General features: G+C 41.1%; 1 protein-coding gene across 1 annotated transcript; it reads right to left on the minus strand.

Moving 5' to 3' along the window:
• Nucleotides 1-1,397: 1,397 nt before the first annotated feature.
• On the minus strand, nucleotides 1,398-22,661 carry amacr (alpha-methylacyl-CoA racemase). The gene is made up of 6 exons (XM_037117274.1): nucleotides 22,473-22,661; nucleotides 20,933-21,189; nucleotides 20,586-20,729; nucleotides 17,022-17,182; nucleotides 5,182-5,368; nucleotides 1,398-3,368 (listed from the first exon to the last, which is right to left on the minus strand). The coding sequence occupies exons 2-6, from the start codon at nucleotides 21,177-21,179 to the stop codon at nucleotides 2,959-2,961; spliced, it is 1,149 nt and encodes a 382-aa protein (XP_036973169.1). The 5' UTR covers nucleotides 21,180-21,189; nucleotides 22,473-22,661; the 3' UTR covers nucleotides 1,398-2,958.
• Between the last annotated feature and the right edge of the window lie 1,839 nt (nucleotides 22,662-24,500).

Genomic DNA, 24,500 nt, shown 5'->3' on the forward strand with positions numbered 1-24,500 from the left:
CATCAAGCTTACCATAAGCCTTTTGTGACAGTACAGACAAACACCAGGTCTTCGAATAATTGATGGAATACTTCCCAGTGAAATAAGTTGGCATTTTGGCACTTTGCGGCTTTTTGAATGTGATTTCAAAGAGTAGTAAAAGACAAACTTTGCAGCTTTTCAGAGCGCAAACTAACATTCTAAAACGTTTTTGTGTCCGACCACAACAAAACATTGGAGAAGCTGGAAAGAGCAAATATTTGTCTTACTGCCATTAATCAAAATAGTTGCCAAGTCATTTTTTTCAGTCACATTCTTTAATTCAAGGGCTAAAAATGTAACACAAAGGTTGCTGTGGGAGGACACGCGTTCAACAGGTCCATTAGGCCTCAAGGAGACACTCTGCTTTTGATGAGAATCTGTCTTTATACCGACGTGTATTCATTCCTGTTAATTAACCCATTACAAACAATGACCGCATGAGAGAAAGCTGTTGTGTGAATCCCGGCGAATTCAGTGTTTCATCCAAAAGGAAATGACTTACCCTTTGAAAAGGCATGTTGGGGCTTTTTCAGATACCTTTTTTCATCATTTCAGGGAGAGAGATCTCTAAAACCTTTGCAATGTTGAGACCAAAACTACCTGCAAAGTTCGACGCCAGCGGGAGGGAGTGGGAGAAGTCTCCTTTTGATGTGTGATTTTTTTGAATAACCTGACATTTTCACCTCTCTGCTGCTTCAACATTGAAATCTGAGCAACATTTGCACTCTGTATTCATCTCGGTTTAACATTTACTATGCCAAAAAAATCCCTTTGATTAAAATTCTTGATGCTGACTTTAGACAGCACAAAAAGAATTGTCTCATGACAACAGGCATAATGAACTAAACCGATAATCTGAACTGTATCCTGTTACCTAAAATCCAAAGGTTTATTGTTCAGCTACAAAGTCAGTTCAAAGTAATTTTAACTGTTACTTTTGTTGCATAACGCTGACTTGACTCCTTCCCGTGTTCATAGCTGGATAAGAGACATTGTCAATCTAACATATCATGCACAGGGACTGTTTCAGTCAACTTATACAGCTCGGGTTTAAATTTACATTCATCTCCGGCAGCGATGGATAATCCGGTATTAACAGACCTTCATTAATCACATCGCTGCCCTGGAACTCCAGCAAAGGTGTTCTGGAGGTGTTGCAAACAGGAGAAAAACTTTCACTTGTACATTAAGTTAATTAATTACAGTCAATCATCTTGCTAGAGAGAGCCTCAGCTATGAATTATTCAAACCTTCTGCAGCACCACCGAGCTGCAGTGAGGCGACGGAAAAACCCTCTGCAAAGGTGACACCGACTGAATAAATCACAATGTGAAAGATTTTTCAGATGAGTAAACCAATTAAGAAATCCCCAACCAACAAGTTTTCTTCTTTTTAGTAATCCAAAGATTCTTTTACATCTTCTCTTTACATAATCACCAGTATGGCTGTGATATTCATTAAATACAATCACATATTAGTTTCAGGTTTCTTGGATGAATTACTGCAACCTTGTGATTTGTGTGTACACTTTCAGTACGCAGCTTTTGTATGTTCAATATGTCCCACAAAACAGAGGTTACAGCTGGTGACAGCATGTTTGGCTGCTGGAGATGATTCACTGTCCTTCAGTGTGTTATTGTCCGTTGCCTTTGAGACGTCTGGCCTCCGATATCTCTCCACGTCGGGTCTGCTTTTTGCCGAAGCAGCTCAAGTCTCAAAATCAAAATTACATGTGGAAGCATACAAACGCCCGTTTTTACTGACAACTGATAAATGAATATTAAATGTTGTTTTTCACTTGTCTTTTTCTTGAGAGATAGAAAGCAGCTCACAATAACTGAGGAAGAAGAAAAAAGATGCATCTGTTGTTTTCCTGCTGTCTGTGTTCACCTGTTCTGTTACATAACTTCATGTTTCTGTTGTTAGGCAAGATGTAACAATCAGAATAAAAATGCCTCATGGGAACACCTCAATCTAATGAGACTGGTAAGAGAGACCGACTGGTTACATCCAGAGGGACAGAAACATGGCCACAGCTGGTCTGTGGGTGACGCAGCTTTTAAAAACGAGCGCTTGATAAACAAAGTCGGAATCTGATAATGGCCCATAACTAATACATCTGTATGACCAAGTATGAAAATCTTTTTTTTACATACCTTCTTCTCAAGTGTTTGATTACCACATTTGAAAGATTACTGCAAAACTAACTTACTGCCTAAATCAATATTGGCCCATAAGATCAATCTGGCTATAATCACTACATTTAGTGTCCATGTAAATAATTAAATTGGGAATATTAAATCCAAATGATCAGTTTGAAGATTTTTGTCCATGTCACCACAGTTAGTGAGACACAACACAGCTACATCCAGCGAGCTCTAACAGGTCGAACTAAGAAGCCCCGGTTGGAGAGCAAAACAATTACCGCTGTAGTTACTTTTATCTTTGGTGCTGCAGACTCATCACTCATTGCACACAACCTTCTTGTGGCACACTGAATCGAAGTCGAACCACAGGGCTTTTTCTTAAAAAACAACTAGAACCAACTGACAGACCCACCCACGTTTTTCATCTTGTCCAAGGGAGACTCGCCTACACTAGAGGTCCATATGCAGGACATGTTGACTCGTTGCTTTCAGTGAAAACATGCATTGATCAAAGTTCCTCAGGCCTGACAGAATGAATAGAAATACATCCCAGTTTCGTTAAAATATTTTTTTTCCCTCTCCCTAATTTCCTTTGATTTGAATCACTCAAATATCTGTGTATGTTATTTTGTTTTTGTCCAAATTAAACACAAATATAAGTTATACCCACAGCACATCTCATTATTGGTCACATTACAGTCCGCCGCACTTTCCACATGGTTTTCCCAAAGTTTTAACACTTGTTGCATTAAAGGTTTCCATTTTCAAACAAGCTTTTGACTTGTGGTCTCTACAACTTTGCCTTGACAGTATTACACTCGACAACCCCTGCTGCTCGCATCTGGTCTATCTCTGCTGAAGTGAACCCGTAATCCTCCAGGACCTCGGCAGTGTGTTCTCCAATAGCGGGATCCGGGGACAGGCAGGGCTCTGCAGGAGTAACAGAAAGAACCGGGGCCGGTCGGGGGCTTTCATCCCCGCTGGAGTCCGTGACGAAAGAGGCCCTTTCCTTGTTATGCGGGTGTGAGCTCACCTGGTCAAAGGACAACACAGGTGTAACACAGGCATCAGTCCCGTCAAAAATCTCAGACCAGTCTGCCTGGGTTTTTGATGCAAAACGCTCCGTGAAGATCCGTCTCAGCTCTGGCCAATCATTCAAGCTCATCTGAGGAGGCAAATCTCCGGCTTCTAACTCCAGACCTGGGGGGGGGAGGAGACTTGAGTAATCAAAGAAACATAACAATCATGCCAACCGCTTTAGGTATGCACTGATTTGGAACTTATACTGGTGTTTAACACAACAATACATAATACTAATAACATCCACATCAAATAACATTTATCTGGGTCCAGTGAGGTGGCAATTCAGAATATTGGATGGAAACTCCATTAGAGCGTAGCATTTGTTTACAACCTCTAATAATACGGTCTGTTTAAACACCATGTCAACTGTGTCAGCCTCCACTTAAAAGACTCCTAATGGCTCTCAACGAGGGGATCATGTCACTGGAAAATCTTGCAAAATGCAAGACAGAGCAGCAGTTTCCCCCACGGTCGAAAACAACCCACAGTGGTAGAGAAAGTGGACAGTGTTGGACAGCGAGTGAACCAAGCACATAATTCATGAGACACAACAGATAAACATTGGCCCTTCCCAACTGTGAATGTCATCTATTTCAAAGATAGGGCGAAAAACTGTCAACAGGGTGAATATCAGCTGATAACAACGTTCAGACAATAAATCAGTTCATCCGCAGTTTGAGTTCCTTTTGTGTGATTTCTTCATTTTCACTGTCACAGTTCTCCTGCGGACGTCATCGCTAACTGAACAAAGCTTCGCTGGTTTCACTCGACATCTTTTAAACAACTGGTAACATGCATTTCTTCATAATGAGTTCACTTTGTCCAAAGTCTTCAGTCAGCACAAGGCCGATGTTAATTCAACTGTAAATAACTTGTAATTGTTCTGACATGAAAACAAATTCATAAAGTGCTTTTTCACTATAACTCAACCACCACTTAAAAACCAAAGAACAAAGAAAAAAATGACAGACTCACAGGAAGTCAATTTACTACATTATGGAAACTCTACATAAAAAATCAATACAACAGTGAATTAAAGTCTAATTGGACTGTAAAAACCAAAGCAAACATTAAAGGCACAGGGAACACAGCCAGGAACACTGAAGACACAAGCTGAGCCAACGCAGGAGGACAGGAAGAGCGAAGCAGGACTGAAGAACAGGCGTGAAAGCACAGAAGTGACAAGAGGACAAAGAACACTGACTGACGAAGAGTGAGGAGAAAACAGGCTTAAACATACCGGGGGGGAAGACAAATGAAGGTCAGGTGAAACAAAAAGGCAATGAAAAGACGAGAAACACACAAGGAAAGACGTGTGTGACAGAAAATGACATGAGAACAAAACCTACAATTTAAAAGTGACTAACCCAAACCGTGAGACTTTTGAGTACTTTCTAACACTTCTTACCAGCACTCCTTACAAGGACCTCCTATCCTACATTTTTCACTATTTTTGTCTAATTTAATAGACAAAATTATTCACTAAATAATCAATAGAACTACAGGCGTAAGTGGCCCTAACCTTATGGACTTATGGACTATGGACTAAAATAGAATAACACGATTGACTGGTGCTACTGTACATCTTTATTCCTAAACCTTCCAGTAAATATACAGACACTTGTTTTGCATGTAAGAAATTAAAGCTTTATGTGCTGATGCAGAAGGCATCATTCTGTAATATACTGCGAAAAGCAAGAGGTTCGTTTTTAGCTTCTTTTTAAGACTTGTGTTTTAATTTTTCACACCTGCACTTAGAGCTGTCCAACTGTCATCAGATCACTCAGGATGCACGTTAATACCGGATCTGAACAGTGTCTTAGTCCCCCCCCACCCCTCTACTTTGCACAGATAACCAGTATGTGTGACAAAAGTGACCTCTGCCTCAGAGTTTCATCAATCCTCCGATCTGTATTTGCGCACCACAAACCTTTAATTAGCTCTCTGTAGAACTGCGGTTCGATGGCACCCACAGCCATGTACTTTCCATCCGAGGTCTCGTAGGTGTCATAGAAGGGCGCTCCGCTGTCCAACATGTTCTGTCCTCTTGAATTGTCCCACATGCCAATCTTGCGAGATTTCCATACAAATGAACCGACATACGCTGCTCCTTCTACCTGAGGACGGGTGAGAGAGGGGAAAGAAAATGAGAACATTTATTCAGTAAACGACAAAAGGCAGATAAATTAATATAAAGCATGATGTGTTTGCTTAGAATCAGATCATACCTACTTTCTGTTCTTCGGGTTATTCATTTATTCATTCTTTTATTTTCAGACCGAACTCACTAAAATTGCAAACTACCTCCCGTGTGCACTCACATATATGCTAATCCAACGATAGAGTGTTTCATAGCAGTTTTATGCTATGGCTGAAATGAGTTGACACCCACAGAGTGTATCTAAACATCAATCAAATTGAACACCAGCTTCCCAGTAAGAAAATACACAGGTCGAATGAGACTGCAATAACATTTAAATGTGACAGTTACTTGTTGAATATGAAGCTTTCCAGCAGAGCTCAAGAAACTGCACAAAGGTTATTTGTTGACATTTACTGTTAAAACCAATCCCAGCGTGCACACGTCTACATATGTGCACAAGCCATTGGCGCTGCTGCAGCTGAATAAATATTAAAAACCTTGATCAAACATGAACTGACATTCATTTGATAGAACGCCAACACACGTGCTACTACTTGAAGGAAGGGTTCAGAACACTGTCTGAAGATAGAAGGGTGGCAGGGTACGCCACATATAAACAAAGTAAAACAATATGAAACTGTGTTGCCCTTTAAGTTCAGTTTGTCTATTCTGTTCATTCAGTCATGAATAGGAAGATAGTTTGTTTATTTAGTTTGTGTAGCTCATTCTCTTCTGATTAAAGCTGCCTTCCCAACTTTCTGGAGGGGGTTCACTCTGTAATTCAGGAGGTCACTGGTAAACAGTTTTTGTTTACTCCCTCTTTCTGTCTACTTAAACATGCTCCAGACAGTTTCTCTGACTCGGACACCAAATCTCTGTTGATAATTCTTTTTTTCCTGGATAAAAAATGTATCTTGCTGCGGTGGTCAACTCCTCAGATCCCTACAGTCGACATGTGGATATCACAGATTTCTGCTCTTATTCCTCTTGAGAAGCTGACTCATGACCTTAATTACAAATCGGACAAGTTTTGGAGGATCTAGGAACCACTGCATTCCTTTTTACAGGAGCTATAACTTACCATCTGCTCCTGGAAGATGAGGACTGTCTGCCCTTTCATTTATTTCACATATGTGCTCTTTATTTACCTGTCTCTTGTTGTCTTTTTATTTACTTATTCATTTTATGTATATGTAGAAATATACAGCGCATCGCTCACTGTTAGTCTGTCGGTGGGACTTTTTTTTTTGTTTTGTTTTGTAATTTGTCATGACCGCAAGAATAAGATCCCGGATACAAGCGGCTGAAATGAGTTTCCTCCGCAGGGTGGCAGGGCGCTCCCTTAGAGATAGGGTGAGGAGCTCTGTCACCCGGGAGGAGCTCGGAGTAGAGCCGTTGCTCCTCCACATCGAGAGGAGCCAGTTGAGGTGGCTCGGGCATCTGTTTCGGATGCCCCTGGGACGCCTTCCTCGGGAGGTGTTCCTGGCATGTCCCGCTGGGAGGAGACCCCAGGGAAGACCCAGGACACGCTGGAGCGACTATGTCGCCCAGCTGGCCTGGGAACGCCTTGGGATCCTCCCAGAAGAGCTGGAGGAAGTGTCCGGGGTGAGGGAAGTCTGGGTGTCCCTTCTCAGACAGCTGCCCCCGCGACCCGGTACCGGATAAAGCGGAAGAAGATGGATGGATGTTTTGTAATTTTTCTAATGTTTGTGCTTATAAAAATGAAAAACCAATAAAAAGAGTATTACCAAACTATTATTGCATTATTATATTTCAGCTTTAAATGTCCTTTCTCCTATTAGACGTTTGTGTAAACTCTTAATCAGCATAAGAATCGTAATTTTGTGCCACATTTTTAAGAAATTCCCTCAAGGGGATTCCTGAGTTACGGTGTTCACAAGAATGAGACGGACGAACGGACAACCTGAAAACGAGGGGTTGACCAATTATCGGCCCTTGGTGTGTATCAGGTGGCCAATAACAAGTGAGTAAAACAAGAAAAAAAAAGGGAAAGGTGATACTTCGGTACTCTGATGCAGCATCTGCTCACTCAATGCCCAGCTCACAACATCGCAGACTGGTTACACGTCACAATTACTAGCCTATAAATACAGAGCAATCTGAATCTGCAAAGTAACTAGTAGCAAAACGTATCAAATGAATGTAGTGGAGAGAAAGTACAAAGTGGCAGAAAAAAAGGAAATACTCGAGTAAAGTTCTTCAAAACTGTATTTAAGGACAGTACTTCAGTAAATTGTAACATCACTGGTTGTGACACTATAGTTTTATTTTGACTGCCAATGAATATCCGCCCCAAATATCGGTTTTCAGTCTGACTGATTTTGAATAATCTGTATCAGACATGAAAAGTCATATCGGTCAACCCCAACTGAAAACAGCCATCATCGCTGCGGAGCCATAATGATTTCAGTCATTATCTATTCACTCTTATGTTGATGTTAAGTGTCACAATACATTTTTGGAGCCTCCCAGCAAAACAGCTTCTCCAAAACAGCTGATGTAGATGATTTCCTTCATTCATTTTCTGTGAGGCTCAAGAAAAAAAACTGACTTTCTGCTCACTGAGTAGACTGAATTTTCATTTTTGGTAGAACTTATCCTTCAAGTGTTGTTCTAAAACAATGATGTTTACATTCACATCCCCTACAAACTTCACTACAACTTTGCAATTTTGTCTGCCCCCGGGCCACAAACTGTCTCAGGAAAATGAAGGATAACATGTGTAAACATTTGAAGTAACACAATGTTTTGTGTGAACGCATAAAATGTCTCAACTATTCTCTGCCAAACTGCTGCTCTCTGAGTCATCGGAGACAAATCACAGTGGAGAAGAGAGTCTGTCACTAGTCAGGGCTTCACTGCTGTCATAGTTATTCTGTGCCAGAAGATAAACAAGACTTGTGTATTTGAGAGACAGAAAGTCTGATTCCCTGAATGAATGACTACTTTACAGCTTTATTTTCTTTGCTCACTTGCAGGCATCATATTCATACTTCGATTTAAACAATAAAGTGTTAAAGTAGTTAACCACCAATTAAAAAGCAGAGGTCCTTTTTCACACAACAAAAACAGAGTGGGACTCAAAAGATAATGTGGTCAATAAACAGCAGGTGTGACACCATTGGAATATGGTCTCATTGCGCTCTTGCTGTCTCTGTGTTGGAGCTTTGGGCATGTACCTGCAATTCACTGTCTCTGATCTGAAATCTCTGTGAGCTACAGCCAACACAAATGCACATGGACGCCCCGCATCAGTGGCACAATTCCAATCAAATCCAATTTAATGTTATTTTTGAGCACTAGTGTGGAGGATGTGCCACAGTGAGAGTGTCATTCCAGAACAGTTTGCCTTCAAGGGCCATGACGCAGTCTTGGAGAAGAAATTCAAACTCAGAATTTTAATGTTTACAACATATCTAGGTGATGTATCATGGGCAACTTGACTTGTTTTCGGTTTCTTAAAGCTGTTTCACCTCTCATCCAAGAGGCTTCTTCAGTTCTAACTAACCGGAGGGGAGCTGGCAGGCTTTTAAACTCTGTGTGACATGTGTGAGCTCCGAGTTCTCTCCCCTGACAGCTTAACAACCATTCACACCTGGGCTCACCTAGCCTTAGCAACCCACATGAAGGCCAGTCGGACCAGCGACCCACTAGTGGCCCTAACGACTCTGAAAGAGCTCATATGTGTCCTTAAATACTCTGTAAGGTCACTCCCACACATCGTTAATAAGCCTGCCAACTCCTCTCCATGTGTTTCAGAGTAGGTGAGGACATCCTAATGCTGCATTTACACCAAGTCTTGCATTGTGGCAGAGCAGGAGTGTCACTCCATGATCAGTTAGTGGAAAGACGGAGCTGTTATGTTGCTATGCTACAAGCATGCTGGTCCTACTAGTGATCTTTTGTCCTCATCAACTGATTAAAAATGACAACCAGGATAATGCAGATCGTTTCTGTGTGTTTTAAAATGGGGCCCAGGCCCGAACTGAAGTGAAAGTGAGACTTAACGCTACACAGAGAAATGTCTGTTGTGTTCCCTCTGTAGTTTTCATCCATGCTAAAGAACAAGCCCTGCTACTGACTATTGAATGGGGCAACTTGCATTTTTTGCCGAAACACCAGATCATGTGTGAATTCAGCCTAAATCTCGCCAGTCTATGTATACATTCTTCCCCCTTAATTTAGAAACCTTCCACAGAGTGCGACTCCACGGGAGACTGCACTTGTTGTGGAGTGGAAGGGTGTAGGGCTCAGACCGGCACTGATTCAGTGCAGGGGCGGTGAAAACAACTTCATTATGTTCAGTGCATCATGAAGATATCATCATCTTTCAAGCTGATTTGGCAAACTACTAAGCAAACCGTTGCTCATTTATAACCAGTAGTTACTGAGAAACACTCATTTGCAGTAGTAGTTGTGGCCAAGTCCAATATTCACTCTCTTTGAGCTCTACCTTTGGTCTTCACCATCTGCAGAGGAAAATGTCAGCTGCTAAATGCTCCACTGTCACCAGCTAATTGGCAACTGTGTTGTGGGCTTTTAAGATGTTTTTCTTTGGAAACAGTCGCCTGCCGTGACCATAAATGACAGCAAAAGAGCAGGGAGAGTGAAACGAGGTGGGAAAATTGCAAAAAAAAAAAAATGCTTTGCTGAATCTGGGGGCTTCAGATTTGAGTGATAATTCTCTGTAGTTTCAAACAACAAGCGACCCTCTTTCAAATTTGTATTATTACTATTGCTACTATTATAAAACTACTGATTATAATCATTCTAAGCCACCTTTGATTACCCACAGATGTGATTTGTGTGTTCTGTGCCCTATGCACCACCCAAAGCAGTGCATGCTGGGATTTCACTCCTGCCTACACAATGCGTCAAAAGGACATGCAGTTACTGAAAACGAATGGATGAAAAGATCCTAAATAATGTGACTGATGACATGATCCTGCCTGAATGGACTCAGCTGCTGCAGTACAATCTTTCAGGGACTGTCGAGGGAAAATTAGATGTCACGTCTGAAACATTCGTTCAGCTCTGACTCACCGCTGCTGATGGTCTTTAGGCAGATGGGGTGGTGATACTGAGTGCATCTGGTGTCTGTGTTGGCACTCCATTACAATTATTACACATGTCACAATGATAGACAGCATTTGCCCCGCCAGATGTTTCTCCGGCTTTGCATTCACTTAAATGCAGATATAATGTTAAACTGACCATCTACTGGAAGTAATTACAGCTTGAGTGTTGAAGGCTCTTTGGTCATTTTTTTTTGTTTTTTTGAGTTTCTTTTTTCGATCTCGGTCTTCTGCCTCTTTATAGGGGGGTGGGATGTCTGAAATTAATGTGATATGAGTTATTATCCAATAAATAAAAGTACGAATCGCATTACAGCAAATGTAAGCAAAATCGCATGAACTAGTCGAACCAATGCCCAATTAAATGCGTTCCACTTTTATGTATCACATCAGAAATAAATGTTTATTACTGGTAAAAAGGGCTGCAAGGACATTTTCACAGAACGAAAATATCAGTTTGTCCCACTCATCCGGGCAGAGAACATTATGGATCCAAGACGAAACTGACAAAAGTCAGAATTAACAGAAAAAAAAATTAAACACAAAACAATCTATTCAGAGAGATCTCGCGTTTTGATTCAGTGCTCTTTTTTGTGCTCTCAGTTCCAATTTGAGCGAGTGTGTTTCCTCCAAATATGCTTTCATGCTGATTTAAAGTCTAATCTTGATTAACAATGCATGAAACTGGCCTGTGAATTAGTGCCATAAAGGCTAATCATTCTTAAAAACGTGTCAGTTATCGACCCTAACCCTAACCCCTAGATCGAGGTTGACGTCTACGCCTGGAAGATAGGTTAACAAGGGGGACGTATTTTTGTCCTTTTGTTTAACTGATTATCTTTGTACTGCTGGTGAAAAAAAGGAAAAAACGCTGTTTGGGAAATCAACTTAGGCTCAGAGAAAGTTGATTTCGTATAAATTTCTGATGGCTTACAGACCAAAAAACAATTAAAGCAATCAAGAAAATAATCTGCATGTTAATCAACAGTTAAAATAATTATAGTTGCAGTCCTAGAACAATATGTCGCATTTAATGTGGTATGCAGTGCATTATTCTGGCATAATAATAACTCACTGGTGTGTGCTTTACTGATTTCTTTTTTCGTCACCAAGCTGAGGCCCATCTCTACACTGTAGTGAACACCGGATTACGGATTAAACAAAACAAATGAAAAAATAAATGAGGCAAAAACAGTACAGTTGACAACTATGAGCTGGAAAGTATTAAAACTCGGCTGAACGGAGTCAAGAACTGAGGCCGCCGAGGATTAGCTGGGGAGACAGTAAACAGAAATAAAAATGAAACCTGCGGCAAAATACATTGTGAGCTTCTCCTGAGCTTTTCTCCAAGGGGTTACATGCTATGTAATGATGTACACCCGGGACAAAGCTGAAAAGAATACCAGCCTATAGACGAAAAGTTGCTTTGAGTCCAATTAATTTTAAAAAGTTAGATGGATACAGTACGTGGGAGTTTGTTTAAGAGCCAACAGACTACATTCAAGTCTACAGAAATAATTAACAGGCAATTTAGCATTTCTCTGACTAAACCAGAGCAAACAGCACCAACACTGTACATTCAATTACTAATAAACATTTAATTGAATTAAGTAATAAAGCCCGAGCAAACTGAACTGTGGATATAGACAGCTTGACAAAATCAAGAACTAAAAAAGAAAAGAGGCAGCAGGGACAGCGCGTTCTCCCTACACTCACATCAGAGGCCAACTCCACTTGTATAAATATAAAGGTCAGTGCCATTCATACTGTCAAAAAACAACCGTGTAATGTCTTCTGAGGCTGAAAGCACTGTTTTAAATATCTTAAATGTCAGAAAATATCCACGGTAGGTCGGAGGTCTGCACGTCAAAGTTTAAAATCATTAGTCCAGAAGTCAGTTGAGTCTGTGCTTGTTTTTTTTTTTTGAGTTGCCTCGATGCACACAGAGCGACGCCGAAAACAGCACGACCGGATTTAAACTTTTACAAACTGGGACAGAAACGGAGGGCGGCATGAGGCCGGTCAGCGCGACTCATTTCTGTTTGCTGCGACACTGAATGTCAGAAAAGTCAGCCGAACTACGTTTGAAACATCTCCTCTACTGCCGTACAGCCACACACGCTTCAGGGTGCACCAAGATTTTATCACTTATCTATGACCAGGGTGCACACTTTTAATGAGTTTCCCTGAGTTGCGGAATCATCTATTTTCAGATAATTACAGTCTGTTAAATCAGTTTAGTGTGGAAGACGGCTTTTCTGCAAGTAAACTGGGCTATACTGTAACTTGGAGAAGAAGTGAATAACATTTCAAGAGTATTTACATGAACAAATAATGGCCACAGCAAAGAAAAAAAACAATGCTTTATAATCTACAGGTTGAGGATATTGTCAGGCACAAGTTGCATCGTGGTGGTTTTAAGTTTTATAAGCAGACTAAAGGTCAGGGCATTTTGGTCTCCCATTGCTTCCAGTTTGCCTCTGTTCTAATTAAAAACAATCTCTTGCACCTCATAGTATTCCCAAAGATCCAAAGGTCATCCTCCTTCGTGTAATTCCTTAAGGCTTCGGGAGAAGAGTTAAAATCTCCTTGTTAGCAATCCTGCTAGGGGCCGCAAGGTATCGAGTGTATTACAATGAGTTGTTTGAAACCTGATTAAAACATTTGGATTCAAAGAACAATTAAAAAGTCTGCACATTCTTACGGCTCAAATTATCTGACTTTAATGGATTTTTATTCTCCTGATTGTGGGATTTTCTTTGTGCGTACCTTTCCTTGTTACTGTTGTTATAAATGAGTGTCAGCCCTCGATGACCTCTAGAGGATAAATAAAGGTTGATTGATTGCTTCACTGAAAAAGTGTGATACCTTTAGGAGATGAAGACAAAGACCCTGATCCTCACTGCCTGAAATTCAAATCACACACTGCAGAAGTATCTCTCAGTCCTGCACTGCAGGGTGACGAGTAAAACACCTCAATAATTAATAGCCAACTACTTCTATACATTATCTTTTTATGCAGTATTTAAATGCCTGAAGTTGACGATTTCAGCTTCTCAAATGTGACTATTTACTGGTTTCTTTACCCCTTTTATGACAGTTGCCTGTATCTATTTCAGTTGTAGACAAAACAAGACATTTGGAAACATCATCTTTGTAATTGATAATATAAATAATTGTTATTTGCAGCCCTAAGAAATGTTTGGATAAAAGTTGGATTCACAGTATAACAGATTTCACTGTGCTGTAATCGTGGTGTTGCTTTAAGTTCATACTTGAGATTCATGGAGCTGCTGTACACAAAAAGTTTACCAGACCTCACCTCCTTCAGGAGCTCATCGGAGCAGTTCTGCAGCAGTGGGTGTCAGGCACAGCAGGATTTAGACACTTTGATGTTCTTTTCAAATAATTTTGCTTAAGGCTGTCCGACTGATCAATTATCCATACAGAGAATTCATCCTGACTCAAAGTTGGCCATAGTTCAGAGCACCGTCATTTGGAAACGTACTGCAATCTGTAATAAGGATGACCTTGCAGTGTTTAGTTTGTAGCATTTCTCCAATTCAGCTGTTCAAACACAAACACTGAGGCAGAGGAGAAAATCTGCCCCTTTATTATTATTAGGGCCCGAGCAGGGAACCTGCGAGGACCCTATTGTTTTTGAAGCGATTCTTTATTTTTTTTATTTTTTTTTTCTTTGGACGAAATGATCGCATTTTTCACTGCCTGAACATACCCCAAAACTCACCAAACTTGGAATATAAGTCACACCTGGCGAAAAATTTTATATTCTATTGTCGTCCTGAATTTCCACCGCTAGGTGGCGCTGTTATTAAGCACAGCGCGTTTTGGCTAATAACTCCCATATACTTTGTCGCACATTCAAAAACCTTATATCCACGCGTTCAGTGAATTGGGCCGAGTCTCGTGGAATAGGCCACGCCCATTTCCGCCTACCGTTTTTTTCCGCTACGTCGCACAATGTCGAAAACCTACTTTTTCGAACTCGTCCCAGGCGATTTCACCAATTTGCACGAAACTTGGCACACAGCATCTGTGGACCCTTCTGACAAAAAGTTATTAAAAGAATTTTGATGGGCCAAATAATACTCAAGTTATTAAATAACAACTTCCTGCGGATTTCCTGCCAAACAGGAATTGTTGGATATCTCCACAATGGTGTGTCCAAATGACATGAAACTTGAGATAGTACTTTGACACGAGTCCCTGAGGATGTGTCCAAAAGTTTAGGCGATGACCACAAGGTGGCGCTCTTTAAATTCTAATAGTTTATATCTCCACATCGGTTGGGCGGATTGACACCAAACTTGGTATAGTCATTGCCACTGCCCTCTTGAGTATATCTGAGAAAGGACTTATCAATCGGCCACTAGGTGGCGCTCTGGTGCCAGTTTAATTTTATTTTTGGCCTTGTGACCACACCATAACACTTATGGGAATGAAATTCATAGAGGTGGTATAGACTGACCCCTGCAACTTACACACCAAAAATGACCAGCAGGTGGCGCTATTTTCCACTTGAAGAGTTTTTGGCTCATAACTCACACATAATGTGTCACACGTTGATAAACCTTATATCTCCATGTTCCCTGCATCCAGCTGAATTATTTGGTGTAGGCCACGCCCACTTTCGAGCTAATTTTCAGTTCGCAAAATTGCGACAAATGCAAAACCTACTTTTTCGAACTCGTCCCAGGCAATGTAACCGATTTGCACGAAACTTGGCATACAGCATCTGTGGAGCCTCCTGACAAAAAGTTATTAAAAGAATAACAATACTCAAGATATTAAATAACAACTTCTTGCAGATTTCCTCCCAAGCAGGAAGTGTTGGATATCTCCACAATGGTGTGTCCAAATGACATGAGACCGAAGATAATACTTTGACATGAGTTCCTGAGGATGTTTGCAAAAGTGTAGGCGATGACCACAAGGTGGCGCTCTTTAAATTCAAATAGTTTATATCTCCACATCGGTTGGGCGGATTGACACCAAACTTGGTATACTTATTGCCACTGGCCTCTTGAGCATAGATCCCAAAATGCTTATCAATCGGCCACTAGGTGGCACTCTGGTGCCAGTTTAATTTTATATTTGGCCCTGTGCCCACCTCATAACACTTATTGAAATGAAATTCATAGGCTTGGTATAGACTAGCCCCTGCAACTTACACACCAAAAATGACCATCAGGTGGCGCTATTTTCCACTTGAAGAGTTTTTAACCCATAACTCACACATAATGTGTCACACATTGATAAACCTTATATCTCCATGTTCCCTGCATCCAGCTGAATTATTTGGTGTAGGCCACGCCCACTTTCAAGCTAACTTTCAGTTCGCAAAAATCGGGACAAATGCAAAACTAATTTTTTCGAACTTGTCCCAGGTGATTTCAGTGATTTGCACGAAACTTGGCACACAGCATCTGTGGACCCTCCTGACAAAAAGTTATTAAAAGAATTTTGATAGTACATAAAATTGCCGAACTATAAAACAACAAATTCCTGCATATTGTGTTGAACGCAGACAATCGTGTACATCTTGACAAAATACTGTCTGATTATCACGTAAATGTTCATAATTGTGTTCCATGGACTGATGAGGCTTTGTGTAAAATTTGGTGCAAATCAGCCAATAGGTGGCGATGTGGTTGCAGTCTAATTGGTTTGAATGGAAAGTAAATGGGAAAATCTTAAAATCCTCTTCAAAACCCATCGCCTTTCAACGTCTTGTTGTGCTGCATGCTTTGAGCTACAGATACCACTCCACCTTTTAAAGACTCAGAAGACCTTGAACTGTTGGGCATGTATTCAGTTTCTAAAAATCTTTTACAGTTTCCAAATCATCACAGTTTTAGTTTTAAGGATTTTTAGGCCTTCTTCTGATTTTGTAATGGATGTGTATTGCGTGAGCTAGAGGGCGTGACATCATCGCCAGAGTGTAGAGCAGCTGGAAGAACTGGAGAAAAAATTCTCTTCAGCTACTGGACGATGATACTTCCAGCTTCTTCCTGAAACTATTTCGTTGCATTATGCCACATGTGGACATTTTCGTCAGCCAGCTCCAGAAGCGGACCGTCATCTCAGTCTATGTCTGGGGAATCGTGCAGCACTACACGCTCTTTTGTCTGTCTTCAGCGTGCATTACTTAATGCAGGTCGCCAAATTATAAAGAAACAGCTCCTTCGAGGCGTTGCGTGCGGAAGCCCTGACGGCAGCATGCCCCGAGGTGCGCGGACTGCGAGGGCCCGACCAACGCTGCTCGCAGCTTTAATTTCTTATTAAATTTGCATGATATTTGCATATATTTTATGGAGGGCTGTTGTAAGTCTGATTTTGCCCTGACCCTGACCGTGCCTGCAGTTTGTGCCTCTCCATTATCATTTTCTTTAGCTCAGTTCATGTTGACATTGGTTCAAATAAACCACTGTATTTATGCATATTTATGAAATGCATTAATGTCTCAAAGCAGCACGCTCTGCGCAGCGGGTGGTCTTACAAAATGCTTACCATGCTAGCATCAATGATCTGTCCTTTCCCTGACTTTGTCCTCTCCAGCAGCGCCAGGACTATCCCCATAGCACAGGTGAGACCGCCGCCTGCAAAGTCTGCCAACAGGTTCAGTGGAGCGTAGGGCTTCTCCCCACTGCGACCCAGCCGGGATAGAAGGCCTGTGGCACAAAATGAAATGACAGCTTTAATTGCGGAGAACAAAAGGTAACGCAAGTCTCCAGCCCTCAAAGTACATTAATTATGGTAATCAAATGCAGCGTTTCCCACAGGTTGAGAGATGGCGCTGCGTGTAATGGTCAAGCGGTGAACAGGGATCAGGATGTCTCTTCTGGGATGGCTCAACATCAACCTCCATTTAAGAGACATTCTATCGAATCTTACATTTTTCTGTCCCTAAACAGAAAAACACTTCTATATTTTATAATAAAAACAATGCGTCATTTGAACAATTAGTGCCTCATGGGCCATCAATTTGGCAATATTGGGTTTTTTAATCAGTTGGGCACCACGGAACAGGTTGTCCCCACAGTCATGCATAGAAGAAAAGTGCTGCACTTTGAGTTCAAAGCCATGTTTTTCTACCATTTAAAAAGGCAAAAAAGTATACATAACTATCAAATAAATTACATTAAAAATGTTTTCCAAATAAACATTTTTGAATATATGAATAGTATAAGAAATAAATCATTGTCCTCCTTAAGATCTATGAAGAAATGACATGATTAAGTCCTCTGTTTCTTCGCAGATATAAGACATTTTCACATTATCTCCAGACTTCTTTTAAAGCTTTTAAGTGGACGTCAATGGTGTGACCGACTTCAGTAAAAGGGAATTGTAAAAAAATATGTCATACAAATGGATTGCATTACATGATTTATCGACAACACATGGTTTGATTCTCTGTACTGTCACTGCTGTTACTTTCCTTATTCATTAATTTTTACACAGGCATCACGATTTGCAGCACTTCAGAATTTCCAGACTGAAGATATGAGTTCAGGGGCCAGGAAAGGAACATGTGTACTGTATCACACCCGTGTCTACATTCATAGATATGGCTGGGAGGAAGACAGTCACAAAAATGCTTTTATATCCACCGCAGGGATGTTATCAGACACTAGCAAGCAAAGGATTTGACAGTTGATCCGCCTCCCTTTACCAGTGACATTTTTCTCTGCTGTGTGACAGCAAGAGTCTGAAACAGCGGCGTGCTAATGAGTAACCATACAGCAACTACATCATATTCCCCCAAACATATTTACGTCGATCCAGCAGACGTCACTCAAATCCTTGTGACATGCCTGACAAAATGACTGTTCACTCTGTTAAAGCAACAACAGGCCAAAAAAGAAAAGTCTCTGCAACTTTCTAAAAAATTACATTTACACTTTTTCCATTTCCTTTACCTCATAAGGGTGCCAACTAAAAAGGAGCCGTGCCAGGTTCCTCCACTAAAGTCCTCCTGGCTTTTATACATCCGTCTGTGTGAGCTCCTGCTGTGTTTGGCCTCATCGACAATAGCCATTTCTCAGCCAAACTTCAGATATCAGACATCAGACAGACTGGAGATAGCAATGATGTCTTAAAAATAGACTAAAATCATTTGCACCGAAGTCCGTCTCCCGTTCCTACATTCTCTGTGAAGAACACAGGCTAATTAACAAGCACCTAAACAAATTCCAAATCCACGTCACTGTAGAAACACATCAGTGATATTACTGTAAAATCACGACTCACAAATACATAAAGCTTGCAACAAAGCTTCATGGAGGTCTGGAAAAAGTGAGGCTTGTGCCTGTGAGGGCTGCATGACAATAAGAGGAGCTCCAGACCTGCTGAATACAAAGTGAGAGTTGGGATTGTAAAAGCTTTTGGGGTGAAACAGCCGACCTACCTCAAGTGCCTAATTACCTTATGGTACGGTAAGCTGTGTCGCCCCCTAGTGGTTTCTATAGGTGCGTACATATCCATATGGGATTCCTCCTGTTTTGTCATCCAGCCTTTCTGGAGGTGTTTTAAGATGCCCAAAGTCAAAGTCGAGCTTCGTATCTCATCATGGACAGGTCTTTCAGTATTTATATAATGAGGTTTTACATCAAGGTTGAATCCCTGCCCAACATGCGGCATTTCTTCAATCAATAGCCTCATTAATGTGTGTTTTATCACAAATTATGCAGAATAACGAGCAGCGCATGTGGCCATCAAGCATGTAAAAAAGATGTGCTTTTAAGGCCATGAAGGTTAAAATTCTGCAGACTATTCCATGAAATGACCTTGCAACTCATGAAATTGCCAAGTTAAATTAGCTGGAGGGAAAAAAGCAAATGGAAACGCTGAACAAACTGTTATGTTGTGTTATAAGTGCTGTGAGAGTAATGGGAATCGAATAATAGCTGCTAACAATGCTCCGCTTGTACATTTTATTTGGTATAAATTCTTCAACTCCAATCTTCTTTAGCTATTTAAAAAGCTTCTATTATTAAGCAGCAAAACCAGTTGGAACAGTTTTGAAAGTGCGCCTACCTCATGTACTTAATCATGATGTGGCTGAGATACCTGTATTACCCAGCAGTGATATCTATAGAATATACATATATAAATGAGACCTTGTGTTTTAGGGGGGGTTAGCAGTTATGTCTGAATATTTCACTGTTCATCCAAGGTTGATATTGATTTGCTGTATCTGATTTCTTGCTGCAGACCTTTCACCAAATTGGAATACTCTACTGTGGTCAAGGTTGGAAGTGGAGGTGGGTAAATCAATCGATTCACATGTCGAATAGAAAAGGCAGTACTCAACTGGGAGGGCAGGGCAGCACTCTGACAATCCAATCGATGACAAACACAAAGTCTGCGTTTATTGTAAACACCTTCAACGCTCGTCACCCAGAGAATCATGTAAGCAGAGCATCGATCAGCTTTAACATATGACGAACACACAATGCAGCTTAGTAACAGTATAACAACCAGAGCACACACCCTTAATTTGTTAATTTACATACAGGTATGACAAACAGATGCCATCAAATCATCAATTCATTAATTAATGCATTCTTATAATGAATAGGCTGCAGATTATTTATCTCAATTTCCAGTTGTGTTTCATAATGTGCGTCAGTGGATTCAGGATGAATGGTTTATCACAATGTCCTCTGGAGCAGGAGACTGAGAACAGTGCCTCCTTTTTTATTTGTTCAATCACGAAGGCATCCAACTATCGGATTCGAATCGAGCTGATGAACCGGTAAAGATCACACCCTGCAAGTTACCAAGGTCATATATGAGTTCTTAGACACTGTCCCCGGTCGACAAAGATGAGAAAAAAAAAAAACTTCGATTTCACACTGTCAGTTATTATATTCTGAAAGTCCTTTCACGTCTCTAAGGTCTCAAAAAAAAAACACACAGATATCAGAACACAAAGAAAAACAAACACAATGACTGTTGAATGGCCCTCCTCCATCCTCTTTATGAGCACTTGACGCTGGCATTTCATCAGGCTACAGAGAAAGATGTAGAAATATTTAATCCAAAAGCAGTGGCAGACGTGCGTGTTATTACCTGACATGGCGAGGTAGTTGATGTCGTGCCCGGCTGCGCTGGCGTAAGATCCACTCTGTCCGTACCCAGTCAAGCGAGCATAGATCAGACGAGGATTTTCCTTTAACAGCTCCTGTGGGCCGAGGCCCAGCTTCTCCATCACACCTGGGTGGTCAGAAGAAAGTCAATCTATATAACACAATCTATAATCATAAAAAACACTGATCATGATTCTTTATCCGTGTCTTATTGGATAGTTTTTGGTTGTTTATATCTCAGAGGGCTCATGGACATCAACATTTTAAGTAAAGGATCTAAACACTTTTTCCGCCATTGATTTTCAGCTGCTCTGTATCTGGTGGTCTGACCTTTACGGTAGGGCTCAAGGACCACATCAGACTGCACACAGAGCTTCCTGAGCAGGGCTACACCCTCTGACGTCTTCAGGTTGATGGCCACAGATTTTTTCCCGCGAGCTTGTGTGTCTAAGGACATGGCCACCTTGGTCCGGTCCACACGGATCACCTTGGCTCCGAAGTCTGCCAAGATCATGCCACAGAACGGTGCCGGAGCCAGGCCCGCCAGCTCGATGACTCTCACTCCAGCCAGTGCCATGATGAAAGAACTGAAAGGGTAGAAACATTGAAACAGCTCTCTGAAATCACTTTCATTACTGATCAATTTGAAGGTTTTTTTTCTGGATTACCCGTAAGGTCTATAAAATGTCAGAAAGAGACAGAGATTACATCTTTAAATCATCATGATTTGTCCGTCCAAGCAGGGCACGAAATCAGTACCAGCCACAAGCTGCTGGTAAATTATAGAAATGGGTGGTAGATTTATTTCACTCACCAGCCAAAAAACTGGCAGTTAGATCTGAACATTCATCAGTCATTTGGGGGTGGAAAAAAAATGTCTTTCTTTGCCATCACCAGTCTAAACTTTGAAAGGCATTCAGTTTACTATTGAAGCGGACTAAAGAATAGCAAATGTTCACATTTCAGAAGCTGGAAACAGTGACGTTAAGCACTTTGTCTCTGATTTTCAACACAATGATGCTCAGATATCAATATTATGAAAATGTGTTTGCTGTTGTTTTCAATACCTACTGTGTACGTGCACTGAGTACACGTCGTTTTTCTATTTTGCTTTTGTGGTATCAAAAGAGGTACTCAAGTTTTAAATTATGTATTGTGACAACCTTTCACCGTAATGTAGTTGTGTGCAGCTATAAGGACATTTTTAAGTGTGTGTTAATGGACTAATGTGATGTAATTGTATTTACACTTATGTAGACAGACTGCTGAGTAATTCAATAAATGTACTATGGCGTTACTCTGGCTCTGATGCAGCATGTGATGTGCCAGTATATTGGACTAAATTTATCAAATACATGTAATAAAGTACAATGATTGCCTCTAAAAAAATTTTTTTTAAAAATACAAAAAAAAAAAAATACAAAAATGCAGTGGAATGAAAGTACAAACGAGCAGAACATGGAAATACTTCAATTTAGTGTATCGAAATTGTGATTAGGAGTAAATGTGCTTAGTTACATTTGCTTGTACTTTGTAACTTGAACTTTCGCCCAGGTTCGAAGTCCAAAGTGCCACATAACGTTACACCAAGCCGCAAAACTTCTCTTGCCGGTTAAGACGGCTTGCAAAGACTAAAACATCTGTACCAACGAGTTCTTTCCAACCGTCACATTCTCTGTCATTAACAACAACGACGCGAATAACTGACAGCTTGACAACAAACAAGCTAGTTAGCTCAACTATAAAGTATCGTTACTGCAGTGGACGTCCAAACAACACCTCTGAAAATAGCTGCAGAGTTTATTAGGCTACAGCAGCACACAAGAGTATGTCTGAAAGTATGTTTAAGCACAGTTTGGCCTGACGTTACCTCTGTTTCAGAGACGAGGACAGCAGGACTCTGCTCAAGTCTTGTATCGCTGTTCAGTCGTTCACACACCGGGGCCGCTCGATCTGTGTGCAGGCGTAGAGCGGAACTGATGCTCACATGCTACACAACCAAAACCACGTAAAAAAATCATTAATTTTATACGCAAGTGAATCAAATATGATGTATGTAACAATAACCGAGCAGCTTTGGGATGTTACTGTTGCTGTTTGACAAGAACAGCCCCCTTATTTGAGTTAATAACAACAGCTTCACCACGAAACATACTCGTATACCCCCCACTAAACCCTCCACTTGTTCAATTCCAATGTGATTTTGTTGACGAACTGTTTCAAGTTGAGTAAGTGAACGGGCCGACACCACGGCGCACCCTCTTTTGATATCGAGCGCTAACTCCGCCTAGCCGAGCGGGTTTTGGTGTGTGCGGGTTAGTGATACAAGCGAACGCTGCATTTGAGCTGCTTCCTGGTGACGTTAGCGCGACAGTCTCAAGATTTCTGGGAAACGTAGTTGAATTTGGTTTCACTTGTGGGTGTTGAACACTCGCAATCCACCCAACTGCAGTTTTGTTTATGAGTAAAATACACGATAGTTGCATCAACTGTCTACACATCTGCTGTTACCCACTTATTTTCAAGGACAGTGAAGTCATGTGAAGTCATCGCTGACCATGACAAGGATCCTGATCAAGCCTATCCTGGCTTTACAGATTTTTACAAATTGGGGCACCACTTTTTTCCTAGTGTGTGTGTGTGTGTGTGTGTGTGTGTGTGTGTGTGTGTGTGTGTGTGTGTGTGTGTGTGTGTGTGTGTGTGTGGTGCATATGCTGTCTTATTCTTATTAAGGCACAACGTGACTGCATGTACCTCTTGACACCTAGGCAACCTTTTCCACAGTCTTCACCTTCACCTTCAGGAAGATTTTCAAAGCTCCGTCTGATTCATGTCCTCCAGAAGGAAGCACAGTGTACTGAGTGTTGTGTAGCATGTGATGAAAATGACAATTTGATGGTAGCTTTTCTTTGGCAGACCAGATTGAAGACGTTTTACAAAGAAAATACTCCCAAAAAATAAGGACAGATTGAAGGATTAATGCAGAGAAGAAATTTCTGAAATGCTCCCTCTTAAAAAACAAGGATTTAACACTGGACTTAAAGTGTTAACTCCTCATCATATGCTCTGTGGCCAGTCAGGTGTGTGAGCAATGAACTGCCATCAAGTATAAGTTTTAAGAGGTGTGATGAATCTGCCTGCTTCCCTGTCTGCATTTTGGTCCTGTTTCTGTATATCTGCAATCACAGGTGTTTGGTTTGGAAAAAAGACAAAACCCAAAATGTCTATGTACCTCCAGCAGTTTGTTGATGCCATTTAACGAATCAACACACATGGGGCAAAATGGACGGACCCAAAAACAAACTCAGAGAGGGTTTTCTAATGTCGTTGTTCAATGGTGCATATGGCTGTCGCAAATGCCTGAATGAGGGAGAAAAAATGTTGCAAAGGGAAAAAGGGGTTCAGAAGGGTCTATCCAAAAAAGGAAGCAGAGATAAGGATGTATGACAGTGTTGTTTAAGGTCCTGAGAGGGTTATTGAGGGTGGGCATGACCACCACTTGTTAACTTGAACACCTCCACTAGGCTTTTTAGAGTAGAGTTTTCCTGTTGATAACCTGCATTGTTTTGTTGGGGCTGGCAATATTATTCCTGTAAGCGCGTCAGCAGTCCTTGGTATACAGGCACACGGTTAACCAGAGGTTTTTCGATCCAGAAAAACCCCTTCTGATGTTCCAGGGGTTCTCAGGACTGTGAAAGAAGCACATAATTGGAAAGCGGTGTACAGGAACTGGCTGCTCTTCTACAGTGTACTCCACAACAGTTTGCCAGCCATTTCATTAAAACATTGGATGCTGCTCAAAGTAAAAGTTGGTGAACATGGCTTAGCAGTGTCAACACAAGTTTTGTCCATGTGGCGCAAGAGGCAAATGGTTTAACCGTGTTTTGGTTTTTTATTC

This window comes from Acanthopagrus latus, chromosome 12, assembly GCF_904848185.1.
Source record: "Acanthopagrus latus isolate v.2019 chromosome 12, fAcaLat1.1, whole genome shotgun sequence".
Lineage (NCBI taxonomy): Eukaryota > Metazoa > Chordata > Actinopteri > Spariformes > Sparidae > Acanthopagrus > Acanthopagrus latus.

Bases quoted from the DNA above. Each gene is read 5' to 3' on its own strand.
- amacr (XM_037117274.1), bottom strand. From the start codon at position 21,179: ATGGCACTGGCTGGAGTGAGAGTCATCGAGCTGGCGGGCCTGGCTCCG. The intron at 5,369-17,021 runs GTAAGCATTTTG...ACCCGTCCTCAG, and splicing joins AGATCATTGATGCTAGCATG to GTAGAAGGAGCAGCGTATGT. The intron at 3,369-5,181 runs GTTTGTGGTGCG...TCCCCCCCCCAG, and splicing joins CTACAGAGAGCTAATTAAAG to GTCTGGAGTTAGAAGCCGGA.